Source organism: Hemibagrus wyckioides, linkage group LG11 (genome assembly GCF_019097595.1).
Source record: "Hemibagrus wyckioides isolate EC202008001 linkage group LG11, SWU_Hwy_1.0, whole genome shotgun sequence".
NCBI classification, from domain to species: Eukaryota; Metazoa; Chordata; class Actinopteri; order Siluriformes; family Bagridae; genus Hemibagrus; species Hemibagrus wyckioides.
In genome coordinates, this window is record NC_080720.1 from 7,154,939 (window position 1) to 7,180,851 (window position 25,913).

Genomic DNA, 25,913 nt, shown 5'->3' on the forward strand with positions numbered 1-25,913 from the left:
AGATAGATAGCCAGATGGATGGACAGATAGATAGACAGAAAGATAGATAGACAGACAGATAGATAGATAGATAGATAGATAGATAGATAGATAGATAGATAGATAGATAGATAGATAGATAGATAGCCAGATGGATGGACAGATAGATAGACAGACAGACAGACAGACAGACAGACAGACAGATAGATAGATAGATAGATAGATAGACAAAAAGACCGATAAATAGATAGATAGATAGATAGATAGATAGATAGATAGATAGATAGATAGATAGATAGATAGATAGATAGATAGATAGATAGACAAAAAGACCGATAGATAGATAGATAGATAGATAGATAGATAGATAGATAGATAGATAGATAGATAGATAGATAGATAGATAGATAGATAGATAGATAGATAGATAGCCAGATGGATGGACAGATAGATAGACAGAAAGATAGATAGACAGACAGACAGATAGATAGATAGATAGATAGATAGATAGATAGATAGATAGATAGATAGATAGATAGATAGATAGATAGATAGCCAGATGGATGGACAGATAGATAGACAGACAGACAGACAGACAGACAGACAGACAGACAGACAGATAGATAGATAGATAGATAGATAGATAGATAGATAGATAGATAGATAGATAGATAGATAGATAGATAGATAGATAGATAGATTTCAGATGAATTAGGAGGATTGCTGAAAATAAAAATAATATATATAATATATAATAATAATAATAATAAGAGGAAGAATAATTGTGTTTTTTAGCCTCTTGTCATTCATATTATTGCTTGTGCTCCTCATATTCCTGTAGAGCTGCTTAGTGACAATAAAAAAGCGCCATAAAAATGAAATTAGAACTAAAAGAGAGTGAAGAGTTTCAGTCAGTCAGGTACGATTATCTGGAAGTTGAGTCAACTGGACTACTTTCTTATTAGACTGAAACGTTTCTCTACTCCTCCGAACAGCTTCATCAGTCTCTAGAAAGAGAAACACCAGGCTTACTAAAGTTACTGAACAACAGTATGTGGTTTTGAAAGTTATCTTGATTATCAGCTACGCGCCAATCACAGTGAGGAATTCAAATGAATTTCTAGCCCCATGTTGATAAGAACTATAGGTAAAAACTATAAAAAAATATATATATGGCTTCTGTTGCTACAAGCTACAAAACATCCCATATGTGGAATTCACAGCTTTCTCTAGCACTCAGCAGCTTGTGTGATAAAACTGATCATTAACTGAAGTCTTCCTGTAGGAGTGGTGTATAATTTGAGATTCTGGCAAACACGAGCATCCTCTCATCAGAAACCAAAAGAAATAAGACAAAGAAAAAAAAAGAAGGATGACCAAAAAAGAAAGAAAACACACGGGAAAGTAGGAAAAATAAATAATAGCAAAATAAAGAAATAATTGGAACAAAAAAGGAATTATAAGCCAGAATAAGAATAAATAAATAAATAAATAAATAAATAAATAAATAAGACTGAATTAAAAATGTCTGTATAATAGAAAATATAAAGAAAAAAAACAATCAGCAGAAAAAAAGTAGAAAAGAAAAGTAATACATTTACAACCAAATAAATAAATAAGTAAGTAAGTAAGTAAATAAATAAATAAATCTGTGTAAAAAAAGCAAAGCAGTGCATTTTTGTGGAATCTTTCCTCTCCTTGGTCTCATTTGCATACAGCTATAAAAGGAATCCACAAGAAACCATCATGGAACTGCTGCAGATGGTCTACAGTGAAGTGGAGAAGTTTAGCAGTAGTGAAGAAGCAGCCTGGAGGGTTTGTGCAGCGGCCTGGAAACTAATTTCTCAAATACACAAGATAAAAGTTAATAAAAAAGAGAGAGAAAGCCATTGTTTCCTCTTTGTGGGGTTTGGCTCCTGGGTGCTCTTGTGTTGAGTTGGCTCATTGACTGGCCTGTAGGAGGCAGAAGCTGATATATGGTTTGAAGCTGCTGCCTTCCTCACAGCTCCTCTCGAGCTGCCTGCCTGCAAAGGATTTTTAATTTGGTTTGTGTCTTTAGCTACTGCCAGCAAGCCATTTATCTACTCTCCCAGGGAGCAACACTTCTAACCACAGCAGGAATGTGTGTGTGTGTGTGTTTACTATGTGATCTTCATTTACTGAAACTACATTAAAAAGTAAGACATGGTAGTAAAACTAGAAAACTCTCTCTTTGGAAAATGTACACACTTTCCCTTCAATACTACGACCCTCAGGCATCTTTTTTTTGACAAATCACAGAGATAGAGTAACTGTGCTGTGTGTGTGTGTGTGTGTGTGTGTGTGTCTCAGCAGTGAGTGTGTCAGCCTCAATAATCTCTGTGTACATACACCTCTATGTATGAAAAAGTAAATTAACCTAACTAACTAACTAAATAAAGCAATGAAGTCTAATAATAAGAATTATAAGAAAGCAAGAAAGAAAGAAAGAAAGAAAGAAAGAAAGAAAGAAAGAAAGAAAAGAAAACTAAACTAAAAAACAGACACAGAACAAAAATAAAGAAAAAAATGAATTAGAAAGAAAGAAAGAAAGAAAGAAAGAAAGAAAGAAAGAAAGAAAGAAAAGAAAACTAAACTAAAAAACAGACACAGAACAAAAATAAAGAAAAAAATGAATTAGAAAGAAAGAAAGAAAGAAAGAAAGAAAGACTAGCAAAGAAAGAAACCAAAACAGATAAATGCCACAAACATAGACCAAAAATAAAGAAAAGATAAGAAAAAATGAATTACAAAATCAGAAAGAATACATGTAAAGAAAAAAAAGTTCAAAAAAAGACATAAACAGGGCAGAAAAAGTAAATTAACCTAACTAACTAACTAACTAAATAAATAAATAAAGCAATAAAGTCTAATAGAAATAATTACAAAAAAACCCCTGAAAATAAAAGAAAGGACCAAAATAGTAAACAAAAGAAAGAAAGGAACAAAGAAAAAACGAAAGAAAGAAAGAAAGAAAGAACAGCAAGAAGAGGGAAAAAACAGACACAGAACAAAAAAAAAGAATTAGAATGAAAGAAAGAAAGAAAGAAAGAAAGAAAGAAAGAAAGAAAGAAAGAAAGAACAGCAAGAAGAGGGAAAAAACAGACACAGAGCAAAAAAAAAGAATTAGAAAGAAAGAAAGAAAGAAAGAAAGAAAGAAAGAAAGAAAGAAAGAACAGCAAGAAGAAGGAAAAAAGAGACACAGAACAAAAAAAAGAATTAGAAAGAAAGAAAGAAAGAAAGAAAGAAAGAAAGAAAGAAAGAAAGAAAGAAAGAAAGAAAGAAAGAAAGAACAGGAAGAAGAAGGAAAAAAGAGACACAGAACAAAAAAAAGAATTAGAAAGAAAGAAAGAAAGAAAGAAAGAAAGAAAGAAAGAAAGAAAGAAAGAAAGAACAGCAAGAAGAAGGAAAAAAGAGACACAGAACAAAAAAAAGAATTAGAAAGAAAGAAAGAAAGAAAGAAAGAAAGAAAGAAAGAAAGAAAGAAAGAAAGAAAGAACAGCAAGAAGAAGGAAAAAAGAGACACAGAACAAAAAAAAGAATTAGAAAGAAAGAAAGAAAGAAAGAAAGAAAGAAAGAACAGCAAGAACAGGGAAAAAAGAGACACAGAACAAAAAAAAGAATTAGAAAGAAAGAAAGAAAGAAAGAAAGAAAGAAAGAAAGAAAGAAAGAAAGAAAGCAAAAAGACCGATAAGGTGTGGCATGATTTTGCTATAAGAGTGCACGGTTTACCTCGAACAGCGTGAGGGCGAAGGGATGGCCCAGGTGCTCAGTAGACGAGAGCAGGACCCTGCGATTATCTCCATTCAGGTCCACGCTGGAGATGAGGTGCAGTTTGGAGTCCACCCAGTACAGACGTCTGCTGGACAAATCTGCTGGCAAGATTCAGCCAGTGTTACGGATATATCCATATCTCTTTAACGTTCAGATCCTCATCCATTTATTCAGGCTGGTAGATTTATAGCAGGTGACGAAACTACACACATATAATCCCGATCAAATCTCACCTGAATTCTACAGAAGAAAATATGATATGATCTTCATTTCAGATTATATGATGAGAATCCTCTAATGAGACTTTTAAAGAAAAATGATTTTGTTCTGCTTAGGTTATAAATCACCGTGATGAGGGATCATGTGGAAAACGGAGTGGCATGAACACCAACATTCTCCAAAGGGAGCATGAGGTAATAAGGACTTATTATTCTGTCCATTAGCATATTAGCGTCTTAGCTGTGGAAAGATTTTAGTCACAGTGGCACTAACAGCTGTGATTTAGTGAGCTGCTCACATTACACAAAACATTCTTAACTAATAAACAAAGAATTTTTAAAAATTTTTTTTTTTACGATGTACAATTTTATGGCCGATAAAACTCTACATTGTAAAAAAGAAATTCTTCGGTCATGAATGATCTAATTCTAATAATAATTTATTATTATTTATAATAAAAATTCTAATTTACAATCATTAATATTTTGTATAATTAATAGTTATCATTTTCAATTAGAATTAAATTGTATATTTTAATTTTAGAATTAATAACTATAATTATATATATTATAATTAATAATTTATTAATATCGATAATAATAATTCCAATTATAGTGCTAATCATAATTAGCACCAAATTCTTTGGTGCAAAATAATGTATATTATAATATATAAATTATATTTATATATTTAATAATTAATAATATAATTATAAAAAAATATTATATTATATAATATTTTTAAGAATAAAAACCTGCCGTTTAGCAGTCTGAAAACTGATAAAAAAAAATATATATATATTGTTTGTGTAAGTTCATCTGATTTTGCCTAAACGTGTGAGGGGAAATAGTGATAAGAGGCTGAGAAGCTTCAGTCCTGCTCCCAGTTGTTAACATTGTCTCCTTCATCACTCCTGCATGTCAGGCTTTGTGTCACTGTGCCACTGTTTTTTCCTCCTCACTAATCTGTATTCATCCCACCCCACTCCCCCACCCATTTCTCTCTCTTTTCCCTTCTTAAAAACACACATTGCAGCAACGCCATGACACGATAAAACGGGATTAACGCAAAAAACAAAAACAATCCATTTTGAATGTTTCATGCTTTGCTTTCCTCCGTGTCTTGTCGTTTTATCTTCCCTTTATCGCTGTGGCTCCAGGTGTTTCTCCCTATGTGTCAGTTCGCTGACATTAAAGTGCATGCTTGAGAAATATAAATGAAGATGAAAGTTTAGCTTGTTCATGCACCAGCACCTTTTTACCTAAAGTAATCCCATTAGGCCATTCGATTCGCTCTGAGACCAGCACCTGGCGGTCCACACCATTCAGTCCAGCCTTCTCAATTTTAGCCTGGATCCCCCAGTCTGACCAGTACATGAACCTGATGGAAAAGTAAAAAAAAAGAAGAAGAAATCATCATGTTTTTATCTCTTAAAGTTGGTTTTATTTATTAGCAAGTCAACAGTTGCTGATTATCCTGTAAATGAAATACGCTGGAACTGTAAAAAAATAAATGCTCCCTGGATTTAATACGTGATACAGATTCAGATCATCCAGATCCAGTAGAATCTGACTTACGAGACTCAATATCAATATTATCACCCATAAGCACCAGGTTAAATATATCTTATACCATTACATTGAAGAATGCTCAATTCTGATGAATGCTGGTCCAAAAATTTCAATTAATTTTCTATAACAGCAGCAATAACAGAAATTCCCGTTACCGTTTCTATAGTAACAACTTACACAGGCACTTTTCTTTCTAAAGACCTACATCTTGTTGAAGTACTTAGAAAAACATTTGAAAATAAATGTCTGTGAGCTTTTTCTTGCAGTTTTAGACTGATAGCATGCTTAGTCTGTGAACCAGTATCGGTATATTTATCGATGGAGACTTCGTCGTACTTCTGTATGTTGCTTTGGATAAGAGCTTCTGCTTAACACCATAACTGGAAAGGTGTAAAAAATGTAGAATTGTTGAAATGGAAATGATGAAGCTTTGTATAAGAAGACATTTATATACTGTATATAAGGAGTCTCCAATGTCAGAACAACGTTAGAGGAAAAGCTTTAAGTCGGATGAGCAAAACAAAATGCCGCACAGGAAAATCTAAGAATGGAGGATATTTCGATTAAAGTTTTTTGATAATAAGCTGCATATTTTGATCGTATTATCATCAGAAAACATAAACCAGATAGATGTTATAGATGCCGAAATGTAAAGGGTACAGTTTGTCTCCATCACTAGCATTTTATCTGCGGTATTTTCTGTGATATCATGCACTCTCATTGGTGTTGGAGATTGTAAATGTGCCCCATTTGGGACGAGGCATAGCCCATTTTTTTTGTTTTGCGAAGCACAACTTGTCAACATGTTTCCGCCACGTTCATCAATGAAAAACAGAAAAACGCATCATGGCTGGCCAGATATTATTTTCGGTTGATTGCTTGTTCTCAACACTGATGTTGTGGAACCAGTCAGGCACAGCAGTGTTGCTGGGATTAGAAATCATCATAGTTCAATATTCAGATCGAAAAGAGTCCCTTAAGGAAGAAAGAACGGAGGGTCTAGACAATGATGAGCATCACAAAGAGAGTTATATTCTCTGTACAAGTACAAGAAAGGACCAACAAGCTAGGCACTTCGTCCAGAAATTGCAGCAATTCGTTCTCATGTACACATGCTCTTTTTGAGCTCATCAGTATCCATTTCCTCCACTTTAATAATTTGCATGAAAGATGCTCGAGGGGATGGATAGACATGTCATAATGGAGAACAGGAGTGACTGAGAGATCTAGAGCCTGGCTGAACATTGACTGTTTTGCACGGAAAGGCTGGCATGGGTCTGGGTCCAGAGAATTCTATGATGATTTCAATTCAATTTTACCTAGCGCATTTAAGAACTGTTAAACACAGCTTTACAGAATTTCAGAGATACATAAATTTTACATATTAAAGGGATCCCCAATAAGCAAGCCTGAGGCAGCAGGGGTAAGTAAACATTCCCTGAGATGACATGAAGAATTAAGAGGAACTAGATTCTAAAAGCCTCATCTGAGCTAGAAATAAAAACTAGAAATGGATAAGTCTGGTGTTGTCCAGGATGGCCGCGTCCCCATCCGCAGGACACAAGGGCTCACTAAATGATTTTGTGGGGATGAAAAGGATGTTAATCATATGCTATGGCCATAACGGTCACTAGATCTCAAACCTAGGGAAGCTTGTGGAGTGAAACTATAATTAATACACCAACAAAGTAAATATCTTGAGTGGTCCAGTGTCATTCCAGAGACTCTATCCCGAGGCACAGTGAAGCTACGTTGGTGGCTTGTGTGGACCCAAAAACCTCACTAAGATACCTTCTGTCACCCATTTCTATACTAGTTTCCATCAGTGACCATGATTTCTGTACGGAAAAAAGGTTCCACTCTTCTCTTACCCTTGTCTGGGATCAAGCGCAATGGCCCGTGGTTCACTCAGCTCGTTGTCAACCAACACTTTTCTCTTTTTGCCATCAGTAGTGGCGACGGAGACAGTTTTGTGTCCAGAATCAGTCCAGTAGATGTTATTGTGGACCCAATCGACAGCTATGCCTTCTGGGGAATGTAGTGCTGAATCGATGAGTGTGATCTGCTCAGATGAGTTACTGGCTTTGTTGATGTATGCGCTGCAAAATAACACATACACACACACACACGTTAGTCTACGTATACAACCTCAAGGTCTAGATAACACCAATTTGTTCATGACAAGTCACATAGTACTGCATGTCTGACAAACTGCTCCATGAATGAGAGTCTCATAAAACACTGTCTGGCTCCCAGCTGTTATTTTTATTTACGGACAAGGATTAAAGCAATACAGCATCTGTATACCTTCGAAATAATGATAGTGAGACTAGAAATGTTATCCACCATCTAAATCTGTTCATTTGACATCTTTGGAATAACATATGACAGCACAGTAAGGGAATGATGAGCTACATGCAAGCGTATGATCATTAGAAAGCAACTCATTGTTACTCCATCAGTGGAGTGAGACTTTACAACCTGATAATGTTCCATCTGTGGTGAACGCATGTTTAACAGATGCTGCTCTACACTGGGTGCCAGTTCTCAAATGGCCCTGTCTCTCCTTATCAGGAACCGAGACTGCCAGCCTCTCTTTATAAACAAGCGATAGCCTGAGTCACAAGCTACGCGCTCTGTTATTTGGAGAAATTGTTCTGTCCCCATTTCCACATTTTTAGTGACATACAAAAATAAACACAAGGAAAATAAAGTGTCTGTTGGAGAAGAGTTTATGTTATATCTGGCCTCATTCCTGGGTCACACTAGAGGATACTGTAACTGGACCAATTCTGAGGCAGATTTACTTAGTTTGGCTTTAATCTATTATGTTCCCAGATTATCCCGTGGTACGAGGTGTATGTAATCCAATCATAACCCTTCAAATCTTATAAACATCCAATCCGGACCACTGCAATTTTAAAGTTTGAAAAATATTCAAGAAGCTCAACATTCAATATCTGATCATGTGGAACCAAATGCCTCGAGTTTGACATCATGCATAAAAGCCAGCTGAAATGTTCATGTCACATTTGTTTTACGAGAAATTCTATTCTCATGTCAATGGTCAGGACTGTGATTCATGAGCATTATCTCGAAGCGTGTGTATCTTAAATGGCAAATCATGTAGTGTGAAGGATTTAGGTTTGCAGACAAAGTGAGGTCCATGAAGATGACCTGTACAGAGCCCTGACCTAGATCAACTGAAAGCCTTTCAGGATCAACTGGAATACTGACTGCACCCCAGGCCTCCTTGCTGGACATCAGTACTTGACCTCAATAATTCTCTCATGGCTGAACACAAATACCCACAGAGATGCTTCAAAATCTAGTGAGAAATCTTCCTGGAAAAGTGGAGGATATTCTAACAGCAAAGGAAAATAAATCTGGAATGGGAAGTTCAGCAAGTGCATTTGGGTGTGATAGTATGGTGTCCATTAACTTTTGGCCAAATAGTGTATGTATGTAAATAAGATCTGAAATTGTTCAAGGATTTGACAGATTTGACATAAATTAGATGGAAGGATTTGACATAAATTAGATGATTTAGCTTCGAGTTGGCTTTCCTTTTACATTTACATTATTATCTTTATTAACCATCACCCTGTTTGCTAGGGATCTCTAGGAAATGTCTTTTGCATTGTTGCTCAGGAAGCACCACTTACCACTTATTCTCTTCTGGCTGGAGTTAAGTTAGTTATTCTACATCCCCAGAGAGCCTGTGCTGCTAATGTAGTTAAGTGGATTCCCATCATACCACCCTTCCAGATTGGGGTCTTCCTCAACACTATCTGCATTAAGTATTTCACATCTTCCACTGTCTAACCACCTAGTGGGTTTAGGTCACTTACTGCAAGAATGGCTGAGTGATTGCTCCTTAGTATAAAGTATAGTCTAGACCACTGATTGCACAGAATTCAGCACCTAACCAACAGAAACCTTTTCATGACCCCAATTGACCAGACCCTGGTTTCCACTGCTAGTGCTCTGCTCTGAAATAGACCTCTGACCTGTCCAAAATCCCAGTATGGGAGCTCCACTGACAGCCTATGCCGAGTAGGAGAACCTCATACTGCTTGCAGTTCATATTTTGGATGAAATCTGGATTTCCACCCAAGGTTATATCTGCAATTTGTGTCCTTGCACTATATTCCTTGTTGTGCCAGGAATGTACCCTACTGTACTACAGCACTCAATCCTTAGACCAAGTCATTATCTCTCATGGAAGCAAGAGGAGGCCAGCTCCTCCTGTTCCAGGTCATTCCAGTAACGTGCAAAACTACATACTAAATATTTCATTTGATTTTTTCTGAGTATGAAAAATATAGTTCTCTTTAAACAGCAAAGCTCATCATATTTTAGCAGAACTCCCTGCTCTCAGATTCTGTTCAGCCACCCACATGGGCCAAATGCTAGTTACAGCTTTGGCCTTTTCTGATGACAGTCTGTTGCTTAACCTCAGACTCTTTCAGAAGAACAGCTCCTAACAGTGTAATTCTTATGCAAAACTGTCAGCTATGTGACCTAATAATACTTGTTCCACTCTTCTATTCATTTCAGATGAAAATGGCAAAATGTAACTTATATGCACAGGCACACACACACTGAACTATTCCAGAGCTGATGAATATTATTCAGCAGAACTCCACTAATTAGGACGTCCAGCTGAGTGGGAGGAAAGACATGGAGATGAGGGAGGCAGGGAAAGACTAAGAGAATGAGGAAGTGCGGCACCTTACCACACACTCCAAATTCCTGCCAATTACCATATACTAGGTCGTACATACATGATGTGAAGAGACTTCAACCTTAGCAATCAGCAGCCAAATGCACTGCTTTAGGCTTATCATGGTGATTAAGCTTAATTACAAGCAATTACAGGATCGTTAACATCAGACAACTGTCAAGCTGTTCATCAGCAGACACCCAGCAGTGAGCATATGTGAAGGCGAACATGTACTGTATAAGAGACGCCTTAATGTCTCCAAATGACTACTACTGTCTCTAAACATGCTCCTTGTGGTGGATTTTTCCCCAGATCTGTGATGCATTATCACGGCGTACCTAAAGATCTTGCGATGGAAAAGGTCACACCAGTACATCTTGTTTGTGGTGACGTCTACGTCCAACGCCACGGCGTTTTTCAGGGTGGGCACCACCTGCGTGTAGTCCCTCCTCACCAGGTCGATCCGTCGGATCTCGTGTCGGTTGGTGAACATCAGGTATGGACTTTGACCTGTGTGGAAGACCAGAGGGACATCATGAATTTGGATGGAGGTGGTGGAAGCTTTTAGATTTGCGTCAAGAGTAACAATATTTGAGAAGATTTGAAGCAAAAACAAATTGCTCTTAGATGAATAAAAGAGTGTTACAAATCTCCCCCTTGTGCAGAGTGCTACAAGCCGAGCTGCGCAGCATGTGCAGCAGCCTGCAGCGCTACGGCATTTAATACCACTTCCATTCATTTTTTTTTTGTTGATGTGACCATATGCCTTTTGTTTGATTCATGTCTTGTCTCTGCCTGATTTTTCATTGTCTCTGTTGTCATTGTTTCCCCTTCTGTGTCATGATTAAGCTCAACTGTTTTCAGTTTCATTCCTGATTCAAGTCTTTATTTAAACCCATCTGTGTGTGTGTGTGATGTTCTTGGCAAAGTGTACCTTCTGCGTTGAGAATTCTGCAACATTACCGAGCCTCTTGTTCCCTGTTCTTTGTGTAATTGCCCTGTTTTTTTGACTTAACCCTGTTTTTTGAATTAACCTAGCCCAGTCTGTTATAGTCTTATAGCCATGTTTTGACCATAGCCTGTTTTTGGACCTGTTTTCTGCCTAATGTCTTTTAGGATCTGTTTGTTTTTGAAGTTAATTAAAGATGCACAAAAATACTTCAGCATGCATAGCTGGATCTTTCAGTATAGATCTAGTGTTGTTACCGGAACCCTTCTCTATTAACATTTTGGGTCCAAGGCTGATGCATAACCGTGAGCTGTTCCATGTGATTATTGCGTCCCAGCAAAATCTGTATTTTGTACCATAGGCACACAGTGAACTTTAGATTTCTAGGTCATTAAACTGACAAAATGCTTGTCTGTGTGTGTGTGTGTGTGTGTGTGTGTTTGCATGACAGAGCTGTAGTGTCTCGAGGCAATTAGCCTGCAGTGTGTGTGAGTACATATGGATCTACCTCAGGAAAAGCTAAATCAGTGCAGTTTGGTGACTCAGTCATGCCACCAGGCAGCAACAGCAATTCTGCTAAATTCACCTTCACTATACCCTGAACTCATACTCTCTGAAAGCGACACACACATTTTGTGCATTCTCCTTCGCTGTTTCTGTATCAACCATTAACTTTGTCCCTAATGATCATTCAAAATCTGCATTTTTAGGCAATTTTTCATTACTTCCAAGGACATTTTCCTCATTCATTGTGTTCTCTCTGTGTGACAAATCCTGAACCCTGCCTATGCTTTATACCTGTCACTACCAAGGTCAGGCTTCTCACAAAAGGCAACTGAAGTTACTGAGGGATCTGGAATGATTTCACATCCTAACCTCAGGAGCAAATGTTGAATGTGAAATGTTAAATGACCTCAAAAAATGAAAAAGAAAAACAAAACAAAACAAAACAAAAAACATCTGGTACCTCTGGTATCAGTTAAATGGTATGTTTGCTAGTTGAGCTCAAGCAAAGGTTAAGGTCCGAAATACTGGTTTGATGCTAACAGTGACAAAACTACGTTTGTTACGTATCATTTAGCATACGGGTGTTGAAACTTTTATTATACAAAACTACTCCTGTAAAATACTGGAGTCTCAACACTACACTACAAAGGTAGCTAGCATGCCAAATATTAACTAATGAACCCTTTTGAGTGATAGCATTCCTGTTTAGCTTTAATCATTACTAAAAGTTAGTCTTAGCTAAACCATCCTCATAACACAGGATTTGGTTTAGATTTAGTTTGCTATAGATGCTTCAAGCAAAGACAAGTTAGCTAGCTAGTTAACTTTGGGCTGTTGAGGCTGTAGTATTTTTCCGGGACTAATTTTGTAGTGATTTTGTGCTTGTGAGCTATAAATGGCTGTAACATTTAATCGAACAATAACTTGCCCAACTGTACCGCTTTAAAAACTTAAACCACACAGTAACATTTACATCATTTGGCAGCCACACTGCATGATCCTTAAACCTAGAAATCAAAATGTAAGTAAACCTTAACCTGATATTAAATTTGTTTCAACTCATAATTGATGGAAAAAGTTTATATAACTTAATCAGGCTATCACGTTTTAGCCCTAGTGCACTCCGAGTGACTTACAGAAGTGTTTTGAAGTTTCCGTCAATGAACTCATCGATACTGGTTTACTAGGTCACGGCTAACATCAGTCTGAAAGCTCTCGGGAGATAATATAGCAAGAAATGCACACAGGCAACACATTTTTTTTCAGTTAGTGCTAGTTTTAAGTACTTCAGGAAGAGGTAGATCTTTTGCTGAAGATATCCAGTGACTCGGCTGTTTGAACATCTAGGGAAGGTTCATTCCACCGCATAGGTACCAGAAGAGTCTTGATGTGTACCTTTCTTATATCCTAACAGACAGTAGACACTATACACATACACTCTGTTAACAGGTCTTCTTCCCTATCTATTTTTCTTTTTTGACTTATTCACCAACTTGCACAAATGAAGGTAACTAATAACCAGAGACTCTGTACATAATGTATATGAATTTTCTGTAATTACATTATTGTTAATGTTTATAATAAGGTCTAAAATATTTAGTAGGTATAAAACCCAGACTAGACTGGACAGTCAATTTTAATCTGTAAAAAGTTTTGATGAATGTTTGCTAACTGTAGATTCAGATTCCTGTTCTTAGTGGACAGTCTGATATGGTCTTCTGCAGTTTTAGCTTGGTTGTAGCACAATGCAGTGTGGTAATTAGTGATGTGTCGTTCCTGAATGATTCGTTCCTTTTGAATCTTTGAGTCATCTCAGAAAGCGATTCGTCCATTTTGTATTGACCGCACATGAGCAACATTCTACAGGTTCTGTACGGGAAATCGGGGGAAGTCGTTCATTCTTTCATCACATGATCACTTCCTGGATCGTTATCATACACTCACTAATACTAATGTCATGTAGGAATTATTATAAAATTATCATAGACATTATTATAGACTTGTGCAATGAACATTTTCTGCAAAATAAAAAAGTTCTGCTCTTGATCTTGTTCCTCGTTTTGGCCTTGGTTGATTTATAGTTTTGTTTCATTCTAAATGTGATCAACTTTTTGTGTAGATAGTGTCGAGGTTGAATTGGCTATTAACACGTAACGTTGTACTTATATTCCTACTGAAACGAACGAAATGACTCGAAAAAAGTTTAGTCGATTTTGCAATAAAATGCTCCGAGCTTCCCATAACTAGCGATGATGTCTATCATGTCCAAACTCTAGAGACTCTAGACATAACTGTGTGTGAACATCTCAGGAGAACTGCAGTTTCTGAAACACTCAAACCAGCTCCTGTTATAACAACAAACGTCCCAGAGATCAAACTTTTCCCCATTCTGATGTTTGATATGAACATTAACTCTAGATTTTGATCTGTATCTGTATGATTTTTTTTGAGTCTGCAAAGGAGCTAAAAGCTGGATCTAGGTCAAAGCAGACAGCAATAGTGGGTAAGCAGAAGCAGTGATTGGACAGCCAAGAAACTTTGGGAAGCAGGTGGCGATTGCCAAAGGTAGAACAAGTTGAGGAAGAATGAAAGAGGAAGAGGGGCTGTATCACACAGAAAAAGACAGCGAGCAATCTAAACCCTGACAGAAACAGACAGATGGCGAGAGATTTACGGCAGGTGCGGCGTGATGGTGAACGAACGTGTAGAGCGATCAGGTTTGACAGTGACGGAAAAAAATGAGCAAGGTTGATCGATGTCTTATAATCACCGCTTGTTCTTCCTTCTTCCCTGCAAGCTGTTAATATCTCAGCCTGTGATCTCACTAAAGCCAAGCTGCTTTGACTGGCTCTCAGTGAGGGGCCCCTGAGCCACGACTCAGATTGTGAGGCCCTGCTCTAATAATAATAAAGGAGCCTTGTGGGAGAAGAAACATTTCATTCTACTTCTGCTAAGTCCCTTACAGGCCACTGAACTGCAAGCAAATATTTTCATTTTCAGCCCGAGTTCAGAATTCAATCATTTCCCTCATCTGCTGGATTTGCTGTCATCAGTCTGAACAGCCTCATCTAAGATGTACGACGTGGCGAGGAGAGAATGAAAGAGATAGAGGAAAGATAGGGGGAGGGGGTTGAGGCAAATCCCTCAGATTTGTGCTGAGACGAGATGAGGATAATAAAACTGTAACGTCATTGATGCAGCGTCTTCACTACTGAATGGACTGCGTTAGATGAGTGAGCGGTCGCTATCATTAATGTAATTTATCACCCTGTGTTTGTTCTTTTCTGTGTCTCATGATACAGCAATCACATTTTTCTGTATTCTGGCTCCATCATGTCAATAGCTAGAGCTTTGACTAATGATATATATGAATGGCATATGATTGGGGTGGGCCAGGGGGCGGAGCACTCATTATTTAATCACAGCATAGTGCATAATTTAATTGAATTGCTCTACCATGATGTTGCCCAGATTTTTTCCTTCCTTCACGCCATTCATTTTCTTCTTCTTCTGTATTCCCTTTCTTTCTCTCTATTATTATCCCTTCATTCTTTTCATCCATCCATCCATCCATCCATCCCCCGGCTTATCTCTCCCTCTCTCTACTCTGTCTCTTTCATTACTGTTGTCCATTCTCTTCATTTTTCTGTCTTATTAATGAAATCTCTCCATTCATTCCTCTCTTTTCCTCCCTCTTGCAGCTTCTTCAGCCATCTTCCCTCTCGTCAAACTTAACTTTCTCCATTCATTTCTAACTTCTGTCTATCCTCTGTCCACTCTTCACTTTCCATTCCTTCTTTCCTCCATCTTCTTTCCCTAAATCCATATTTTTATTGTTTCATCTCTCAGTTCTTCCCCCTCTCCCTCTGCATTCAAATTGATCTCCATTTCTCCATTTCTCATTTCCATCTGTCTATCCTTCCCATCACGATACGCTATATCTTTTCCTTCTTCCAAAAATCACACCCTTCTTTCCTTGTCTTTCTTCTACTCTTTTCACTCTTTCAGATCAGATCCAGCTCCAGCAATAGTTCAACAACATTTTGTTTCATTTTTCTAAATAATGCTGACAGAAAGCTGTCCTCTGATAGATATTTCCAAGAGGAAAGTAATGATGATACTCTTGATGAAACCCCAGAAGGTCAGAGCGGAAATGATCGTATTGTGAGGGACTGATCCCGGAAATGGATTGAGCACATGGAAGTGGAGAGGTGGAGATTAGCATGCTCCTGATGAGACAATCACTGAGCAGAGTTTAACCTCACATGCTTACGTCCGCTCACACACACTGATTGCTAATCTTACAGACTCATTCTGAGGACTGTGATGTATTTGTTGGCGAGCAACGAAGAATACGTGGATGTCATCAAGCTCTTTATCTCTTTCTTCTGACAGATAGAGAAAATGACTCAATTTCCTCAGGATCATTAGTTAAACACTGGCTGCTGGTGGGAAAGATGGCATGGTGGAGCAGTGTGTAGATCCTGAGCTGTGTTTAGTATTTGTGTAGTGTTTTGCATGTTGTGTAGGTTTCCTCTGGGTTTTCTGGTTTCCTCCAACCTCCCAAAACATACTGGGAGGTAGATTGCCAGGATGAAGGAACAAATGAACGAATGAATGCATGAATGAGTGAATAAATGAAAGAGTGAATGAATAAACACTTGTAGGATTACAATGCGGTGTATTGTATTGTAGTTCAGAGCAGCATTTGAAAGACGTGCTGTGGAGATATTTATTTAGACTGGATGAGAAGAGATCACTCATGGAAAAACTAGAGAAAAAATGAAAGAGAGAGAGACAGAGAGAGAGAGAGAGAGAGAGAGAGAGAGAGAGAATGCAATGTCTTGACCACAGGCTGTGTCCTTCCAGTGGCCATGAATTTCCTCACATGCTCATTAAAACCAATTTTCAGGTTCAGGATTGCAGCACACACTAATAGCACACTTCATTTCCTTAATGAGGATGTAGAAGGCCAGCGTGGCCACATGTACAGAGCTTCATGCGTCCCAGTGGACAGTGACACCACAGCATCTCCTCCCATCAATGCAGCTGATTAAAATTGTGAGGAGCAGCTCGACTGGCTTCACACCATGGGAGAGAAAACAGCTACCTGAAGAGACACTCAAGCACCTTATCACTATCCATGGCTTCATTTGCGACGCTGCCTTTCTCCTACCATGACACATTCATTAACTGCAATGTAACTCATTAACTTGACTATAATATTAAACTGCAATTTGTTAAACTTGCTTTAAAGCTTTAAGATTCTGGGCTTCTGGGAAGCAAGCGAGAGAGAGAGAGCACAAAGCGCAGAGATGGATGATGATCATTACAGAGCTCCTTGAGGAACACACATCTAGATTGAGGGAGATTCCCATTATAGGCTTTTAAGCATGTTCTACTCACTCAAGACCTTATCGTTAAAATCAACCTGCACTTAAAATTAGAATTGTTTAAATGGATGATGTACTTTTGAACATTTACAGTGAAGTTCCACTGTACTTCCAGCAGGGGTTTGGGGTTTGGGCTACCCATCATAAGACTGTTATATCCTTGAGTCAGCTTAATTATAAGTAGGTCTGGATAAAAGTATCTGCCAGTCAAATAAATGTAAAGCTAAAAAAACTTCCATACAAATATTAAAACCTCTCCTTGTCTCTACAGGGGCAGCCTTACAAATATATTTTTTTGTGTATGTGAATGTAGCAACACAGGATAGGACACTACTAGTGCATAGCATACTCCCACTTGTACCTAGGGGCATTTAAGTGTAACTATCAGTGTGTTCTTGTGGGGTGGTGGGAGGAAATCAGAGAACATGTAGGAAACCCACACAGATATGGAGAAGAACAGCAGGAGGATACAGATTACGTAGTCAGATTCATGTGGAGAAGCTCATTCCAGTTCAATTTATATGCAATGGAAAGGGAAACTATAATTACACACACACATCTATCTATCTATCTATCTATCTATCTATCTATCTATCTATCTATCTATCTATCTATCTATCTATCTATCTATCTATGTTTATTTATTTATTTATTTATTTATTTATTAAAGCTTGACACCTAAGGTCTCTGCCGATCTTTTTTTTCTTTCTTTTTTAAAATAATAACCAAATATAAACAAGCCTATGCACTGCTTGCGTACTGTTTCTAATAAAGAACTGCTCTCTGCTCTCACTCTTCATGCCAAGAGTCATACTGGTATCCAAAGGTCATACTTGCAGTTGCTGTTGTGTCTATAAAATGGGTTTTAAAAAGCAAGGCTGGGATGCTTTGTGCATCAAAGCACGAGCCTCTTCTCTTATCTTTACTTCGCCTCTGCAGAGAATGCTTCGGAAAAGGGCACGGATGAGAGACCTAATTCATTTCACGTTATTAAAGAGATATCTATAATGAGAATTGCATTGAAATTATTTTATAGAGCTTTCATGCAGAGCTTAGGAATAAAGCTTGGATAAATGGATGGATGGATGGATGGGATAAAAAAATCATTTCTGATAAGCGCTGGTAGTAACAATGAGAGCTGATTTAGAGAGTTTTTTAACAATGAAAGATGTGGTAAGTGACAGGACGCAAGTGTGTCATTGCTCTTTTATTTGGAATAATATTCTTGGAAGAAACTAGCCACAAAAGATGTCAGCTTTCATGGATTGCTGGCTGATGTGGTCATTTAATTAGCTGTTGGTAAAAATGGGAGTGTCAGGATGTTCCCAACATGTATCTGGTTATGCTGCTGCTCCTGATCTCTTCAGGTCTTCCACAGGGCTTTACACAGATGCTAAAAATGACTGATGAAGCATCTAAATATCACCTGCCTTTCCTGAGATTTGCAACCATTGTGTAGCAGTAGGGATTGCTGCCCAGCCTTCACTGGTTTACGGTGTCTCTTGCCAAACCTCTGAGCCTGCAAACATTGCCATCACCGGCCACATCTCCTCGATCTGGTCATCACTTACTCAAAGTCCTCTGCTGATTAAACTTCTCTTCTTTAAACACCACTCCTGAACGAGTTTCACGATCGTTCTTGGATTGTCATTCTCTTTTTCACGCAAGAACTTCTGCAAATAAACGTTTTCAACCATTTCTTCGTTTTTGGATTTTCTTTTTGTAACCGAGACTCGGCACACTTCTGGTGACTTAAGCAGGATTTTTTAGTGCTCTCAGGATCGCAGGCTGAGGTGGAGGTATCTGAAGTGCTGTTTTAAATGCAGACTATTGATTGTAAAGTAGAGACATCTGAAACCATTGCAGAATTCTCCAGAATTTCGGATAGAATTTTGATCCATGGTGAGATTTCAACATATCCGTGGCATATCCGAAAATTCGCTCTCCGTTGAATTCATTTCAGTTTCTTCTGTATAGCGCTTTTAAGAATGGATATTATTGCAAAGCAGCTTTACAGGCGTTTAACAATTGAGAATAAAAATGTTGAAGTAAATGAAAATGTATATTTATCTTTAACAAGCAAGGATAGCAAAGGAAAAACTCCCTGAGATGATAATAAGTCTCTGGTTTGAAATTTTTTCTTCTTTGCTTAATGTGTCTACGTTTTTTCATTTATATTACAAATAGGGGTTTGATCTTAGTTTATCGTGTAATTTTCTGTGTGTAAAGGTGAGAGAGCTAATATTTCAATTCAATTCAATTTATTTGTATAGCGCTTTTAACAATGGACATCACAGCAGCTTTACAGAAGTATAGAAACATGGAGAAATTTTTTAGAAATCAGCTTGTTAAATGCCATTATCCATCCATATTATCAATGAGGAATTATTTGCATAAACATACCAGATTTCTGCCATTTCATACCAGACATTTGGATGGGAAGATTTCTAAACATCGGGATAAAATGCATCTCAGACCTTCAGATGGTTCAGTGGTTTGAATCTGATTTGAAGAAATGCAGGGCTGCCTTTTTTCCACCTGACCTTCCACATAAGCGGGACAGCTCTAATGGTTTCCATTAACCATTCCACTATCTCACACAGTATCTGAGAGTGCTTGGAGCAACAGACTTTGAATAAATTTGCTTCTGCTTTTCCAATTGGCTAATCCCTATCCAATATATACCTGATAGGCAAGATTACAAAAATAACAGCATGGTGCTTTGAGAATACCCAAATCAGGACAACAGCATTATGTACAAAGAAAGAAAAAAGAAGTAAGAATGATGAATGAAATGTCTTCCAAGGACAGGAAATATTCTCCATGCTGTTTAGCCTGAGGCTGAGTGTTTCTAGCTCACTGTGGCACAATATGCATAATGACAGTGTCCCTCCAGCTGTCATCCTCTACTGAGAGGGAGAAAGCAGAAACTCTGGAATTTTCCTCCATCTTGACAGCTCAGTAAAAAAAGCAAGATTATCTTCTTCATCAATGCAATATTAGCGCAAAGCATATTGTATTTACACAGTTTTAATGGAAATAAGCTACTCAGTTAATAATAATAATAATAATAACAATAATAATAGCCTCTCTCTATGTTACCAATGATTTGAAAGTGATCATTTGCTTCTGAAAGAAAGCATCGAGGCTTGGCTGTGTGACTGCACGTGCCGCATCTCGACTACACCGGCTTATTTCTTCCTGAGAGGTAATAAAGACTCATTTGCCGGCGAGTGCAGTAATCAATGCGATTTTTTCACACCGTTTAAAGCTAAGCGGAACCAATTACTGTATCCACTTCCTCATTTCAGTGATGCTTGCAGTTACTCCATGGGATATAAAAATGATGACTAGCTCTTTATGGATTCTCCCGCCCTACTTGTGCTATATAATGAACAGGTCACTTCCAGACTTGGCATTTGTATATTAAAGACTAAATTAGAAAACAGCAGTAGCTGGAATAGAACATTTAGTCACCTGTTGTACTAAACTTCCAAATAATAAAAAATATAGGTTATATATTAACTTATATAAGTATTTAAAGTATTTTAATTTATATATACAGTATATATATATATACAATATATATATATATATATATAAAGAAAATATATAGTTTAATATATTTAAATATAATGTTAATATATTATAATTATTATTTACACTGTAATGCATCCTCTCTGCTCTATTTATAATATTTATTAAAAAAAAATAAAGCTGCAGATATAATGAGATAATTTATTGTCATTGTTAACAACTCTAAGAAGTTAGAAAAGAACGAATTAAGAATAAATAAAGAATTAAAAATAAATAACTCTAAAGCTTGGATGCCCCAATCATCACAATCATCCGTCAATTTTCTGTAGTGTTATTCTACACAGGTTCGAAGGAGCCTGGGTCTATACCAGGGTAAGGGGACACCTACCCATCACAAGGCACTATCACACACACACACACACACACACACACACACTAAAGATAACTTAGAGATGCCAATCAGCCTACAACACATGATTTTGGACTGGGAGAGGAAACCAGAGTACTCGGAAACCCTCAAAGCACAGGAAGAACATGCAAAGTTTGGAGGCGGGAATTGAATCCCTAACCCCCGAGGTTGTAGGCAAAAGTGTTCATTCATATTGACTCTTGAAATCCTTACCCACAGCCTTGCATGTCTTGGAAACTGGATCCATTTCGTAGCCCTCGTAGCATTCACACTTGTAGTCACCTTTGTAGTTGATGCAAATTTGACTGCAGGTGTCTGGGTTCTCACATTCATCTATGTCTGGAGGAGAAACAAATCAGTTCAATATAAAGTACCAAAAAAGAAAAGAAAGAGCAACTGTATTGTCACTGTGTGACAATTTCATGGCCTCTCAAGCTTAGAAATCCAAAACACACCCACCTGTGGTTATAAATGTAAAAGTGCGGCTTGAAAAAAAACCCTCCACATTTAGACATTTTACTCTGTATGAAGTTCTGAAAACTTTCCCGAAGTGAAATATGTGTTATATTTGTATCTTAATCACAAGTAAAGCTCTAGGTTTTTTACAGTCTGAGAAATGCCAAGAAGTTCAGAAAGGTCTAGGCAAAATTCAAAAATAAATAAATATCTAAATAACTAACTAACTAAATAAATAGGTAAGTAAGTAAGTAAGCAAATAAATAAATACAAGGACAAGTAAGTGAGAAAGTAAATAAACAAATAAAAACAAACAAACAAACAAACAAACAAACAAACAAATAAATAAATACAACCACATTGGACTGGTAATGTATAAGAATGTGTTTTTATTTTCCTTTTCTTTTTTAAAGCAGGTTCTAGACAGAAACATCTACTCTAGCCAAAAGTTTAAGTTTTTATTTATTTATTTATTTATTTTTGGCTGTCTGCTGTAATTTAGAGACAATAACAACTAAAAGGCATGACCAGCCCCAGATATATGTAAGACGACTGAGAGACCACACTACGATTTAATACACTCTGTACATGGCCTATAAACCAAAATAGTGTCTCATCAACGGTTCAATAAAGAACATCAGTGGAAAAGAGCGCTGCGGGAATGAGTCCTAAAAGCCGAAAATCAGTTAGCATTGTAGCACTTTTGATTCCGTCATCCTGAAGTCAATGGGTTTTTTCAATGGGTTTTTTGGTTAAATGCCCGAATTAAGGTCTGTGCTTAATACATGGTATTTTTACACCTCAGTAAAACCCCACTTGTGACTTTTTTAAGCTTTTATGAGTCTTGAAAAAAAAAAAGGCTGTTGCTAACTCCGGCTAAATGGGACTACTGAGGACTTCAGGGATGTTAAACATCATCAAACCGAACAGCAAACCTTGGTGTGTTTAGACTAATAATGCACTCTTTAAGCTCCAAATTTTCATTTATTCCTTTTTTATTTAGAGCATAGTGGCTCCTTATCAGGGAACATCATTTTGAAAGAGTTGTGTTAATGGTTTTTGTTTATAGTGCTTACTTCTGGAGATTGTATTTAGACTTTAAAATGTATAAGAGTTCTGTTAGACTGTAGGATTATCTTGATCATGAAGGTGAAGGTATGAAATTTTTCTTACCCACAGAGTTTATTTTCTGCAATAATCAAAAAGCCACTGGATAAATCCTACTGGCTTTTTGTCAAAGGAGTGATGCTAACTCCCGGGTTGGCCTATAAAAATACATCATCCCTGCAGCGCTCTATTACGAGGAATCGTTACCTCCACAAGTCCTCTGATCCAGCAGCATGTAACCTGAGGGACAGTCGCACTCGTAGCCTATCCGCTGGTCCCTGCATATGTGAGAGCAGCCGCCATTGTTATTGGCACATTCATTGATGCCTATGATGAAGAAAAGACAGCAGTGGGAATTAAAAAGGTCAGTAAATCCAGCAGGGATCGGACGCTGTGTGAAACGTGCCCCTGGCATCCTGACAAAAACTGACAAGAACTGTTGATTCATTTGGCTTTTTCCTCAGAGGAGACACGGGCTGATGGGAAAATGATGAGCTGAGTAAAATCTCCCTTGCTTGCCCTTGCACACCTTGCCTTATCATAAATGCTGAAAAATATGTACAGGATAATGTTGTAGTAAAAGTAGCGTGTGACAGTATGCAGAACACATCGAAGCAATCTTCGTCACGAAGCTTTCACCGCAGGGAGGAAGAGATATTCTCTAAAAAATATTTGCTTTCTAATTGCTTCGAAAATCAAAATACATTCCACTTCCTGTAGTAGAAATGCTAAGCACGGCCATTATCATAACCAGCTCAAGAAGCTTTCACAATCAGCAGAGATGTACACAGTAATTAGCCTGCCTCGTGTGAGCATATGCACGACTGAGTGCAGAGTACAGAAATAAATGAAGACACATGCTTGTGAGTATGTACAAGCGGTGTAAAACACAATTACACTTCAATTACACTTTAGGATAGTGCTCTAAACATCTTTATATCTAAGTGGGGTGTGGCCTAAACCTCAATTTTCAGTTTGAACCTTAACACCGTGTCCCAGATCTGCTGTAAAAATCCCAGAGAAATGCCAGCACTGTCAGTGTGGTCTGTATATTGTGACTCTGACACTTCCTCAGCCTCAGCTACAGTATATTAGCATAATTGGTCTCACTCAGTGACTATGGTATTTCCTAGAATATAAACTAGCAGCCTCAAGTACCATAGCTCTGACCAGCATTTTCCCAGCATTTATTCATTTGGTTAAGATTAAATAGCTTGTACTTGACACATATGCATTATAGCACAGGGAATATCCTATCGTTGGAGGGTTGTGGTCAGAGCACAGGGTCAGCCATGATGCAGCACCCATAGAGCAGTGGGGGTTGGCGCCTTTCCTGAAGGGCCGAATAAAGGCAGCTTGGAAGTGCTGAGGCTGGAACCCTGATCTTCAACCCGGAGCCTTAACCACCTGAGCTACCACCACCATTCTTCAGCAACCTGTTTATCCTCAGTAACCTGTTTATTTATATTCACTGTGAATCCTACGGTCCCAGACACCTAACTCAATGGTCAAAGTCTTGTACTACTCAAAGTAGTCAAAGTCTACTTGTACTTAAAAAACTATCCTAAACCCTGGATTAGTCTAAAGTCATGAAGTCATGTATTACTCTAAAGTCTACTAGAGTACTTTTCTCATACTATTGAGAAACACTGTAGCATCATACACATGTTTAAAGCTTTGGCTTGCATAAGGACGACATATTTCATGGAACATACAGTACGCATGACATCCAGCTCTGAACCTGTGGAACAAAAAAAAAGTTAAAGTTAACTCAGTCTGAGGGTTGTATGTTGAGCTGATCGTGCTGCTTAAAATCCTTAAATGAAAACAGCAATTAAAAACACAATGACAAGACAATTTAATTACATGGAGGTATGATAATGAACCTTATGTTTATGTTTGCTGCCAAGTTCTATGTTACTGACTACATTTATCAGTCCTTGTATTGGGAAAAAATGCTTTTATAGCCTAATGTACAGTGATACAGCGCCCCTGGAGCAGAGAGGGTAAAGGGCCTTGCTCAAGGGCCCAAAAGTGGCAACTTGGCAGTGCTTGAACCCCCGATCTTCCGGTCAATGACCCAGAGCCTTAACCACATGATAAACACTAGACAGGAGAATCTACCTACAATACATGTAATCTAAACATCTTATAGAGTATGTTTAACAGGGAGCACGAGGATGGCCGAGCCGAGCTGGCAGATAAGCATCAATTAGTGTGTTTATTAAAGACGCTGTGATTTGTGTGCACTCAGGTATTCCAGAGCATGTAGCAGTGGTGCGAGTATGTGAGAGCACTTCAGTTCTGAGGGCACTGAGCAATGCGATCGTCAGAGAGTACACACTGCTCACAGAGTCCTAGTGCAAACAACCTACACTCAGTTTTAATGACTGTTCTCATGCGCTCTATTAATGCTACTGAATAAAAACCAGAATAAATAATACTCAGTTTATTAACTGCACGTTATGGCAGTAGTAAACATAAACAGGGCTTAAAAAATAAACAAAAAGATAAGGATGTGCTCTGAAGGGGCTGATTATTTAATATTGAGTAGGTTACTCATTTCATGGTATCGGTATTGATGAGTATCAGAAAAAATTCCTGAACCTTCCATAGGCAGAAGACATGAGCTGATATTCCATATAGGCTTTAAACTAATAAGGCTATAAGAACCAAACTAGTAAATGTAACAGCACTGAGATTTTTGGGCTGTGATTTTACCAAACAATGTGTGTTTATGTACAGTGTTCTGTACAAACCATTGGAAATGAATATAAAAATCAAAGCAGTGCTTAAATAATAAGCTTTAACAGAAATAGATTAGAATTTAATCTTTCATGATGGGTGAAAATAAAAGTGGAAAAAAGCATTGAAGATAAGGGCTGAGATTTGTATGGCCAAGACCGGAGGTCACACTCGATGATTAAAGGGACGTGGTCATGAATATGTTTGAAGGTGACATGAATTGTCGTACACGCCGGACGATTCGGAGTCGCCTAGCGTGCACTTGAAGCTAGCGGGGCGTGCCAGTGGAGCAGGTGCTCCGTCTAATCTCATTTGCAGGGTGGAGAGAGCGGAGCGACCGCCTCAGGGAAATTAACACCAGCTTCAACAGCAGCCGCTCCCATTTATATGTTTTACATTAAAGATTCATACCGCAGATAAGCCACCAGAGCGAGCGAGCGAGCGAGAGAGAGAGAGAGAGAGAGAGAGAGAGAGCACTGTGTGTGCAGGAACATTTACAAACACAAGCTGGCATTTTGGAAAT

The 25,913-nt window shown here is 37.8% G+C and overlaps 1 protein-coding gene across 5 annotated transcripts in view; it reads right to left on the minus strand.

Moving 5' to 3' along the window:
• The window catches only part of lrp8 (low density lipoprotein receptor-related protein 8, apolipoprotein e receptor), a 191,677-nt gene that overhangs the window by 22,082 nt on the left and 143,682 nt on the right, over nucleotides 1-25,913 (minus strand). For all 5 annotated transcript variants that reach the window (XM_058403785.1, XM_058403784.1, XM_058403783.1 and 2 more), the window contains exons 8-13: nucleotides 22,853-22,972; nucleotides 21,296-21,421; nucleotides 10,626-10,797; nucleotides 7,433-7,660; nucleotides 5,252-5,370; nucleotides 3,730-3,869 (exon numbers count right to left, since the gene is read on the minus strand). In XM_058403785.1, the coding sequence (XP_058259768.1) occupies nucleotides 3,730-3,869; nucleotides 5,252-5,370; nucleotides 7,433-7,660; nucleotides 10,626-10,797; nucleotides 21,296-21,421; nucleotides 22,853-22,972 (905 nt within the window). The remainder of the gene's footprint in view (nucleotides 1-3,729; nucleotides 3,870-5,251; nucleotides 5,371-7,432; nucleotides 7,661-10,625; nucleotides 10,798-21,295; nucleotides 21,422-22,852; nucleotides 22,973-25,913) is intronic.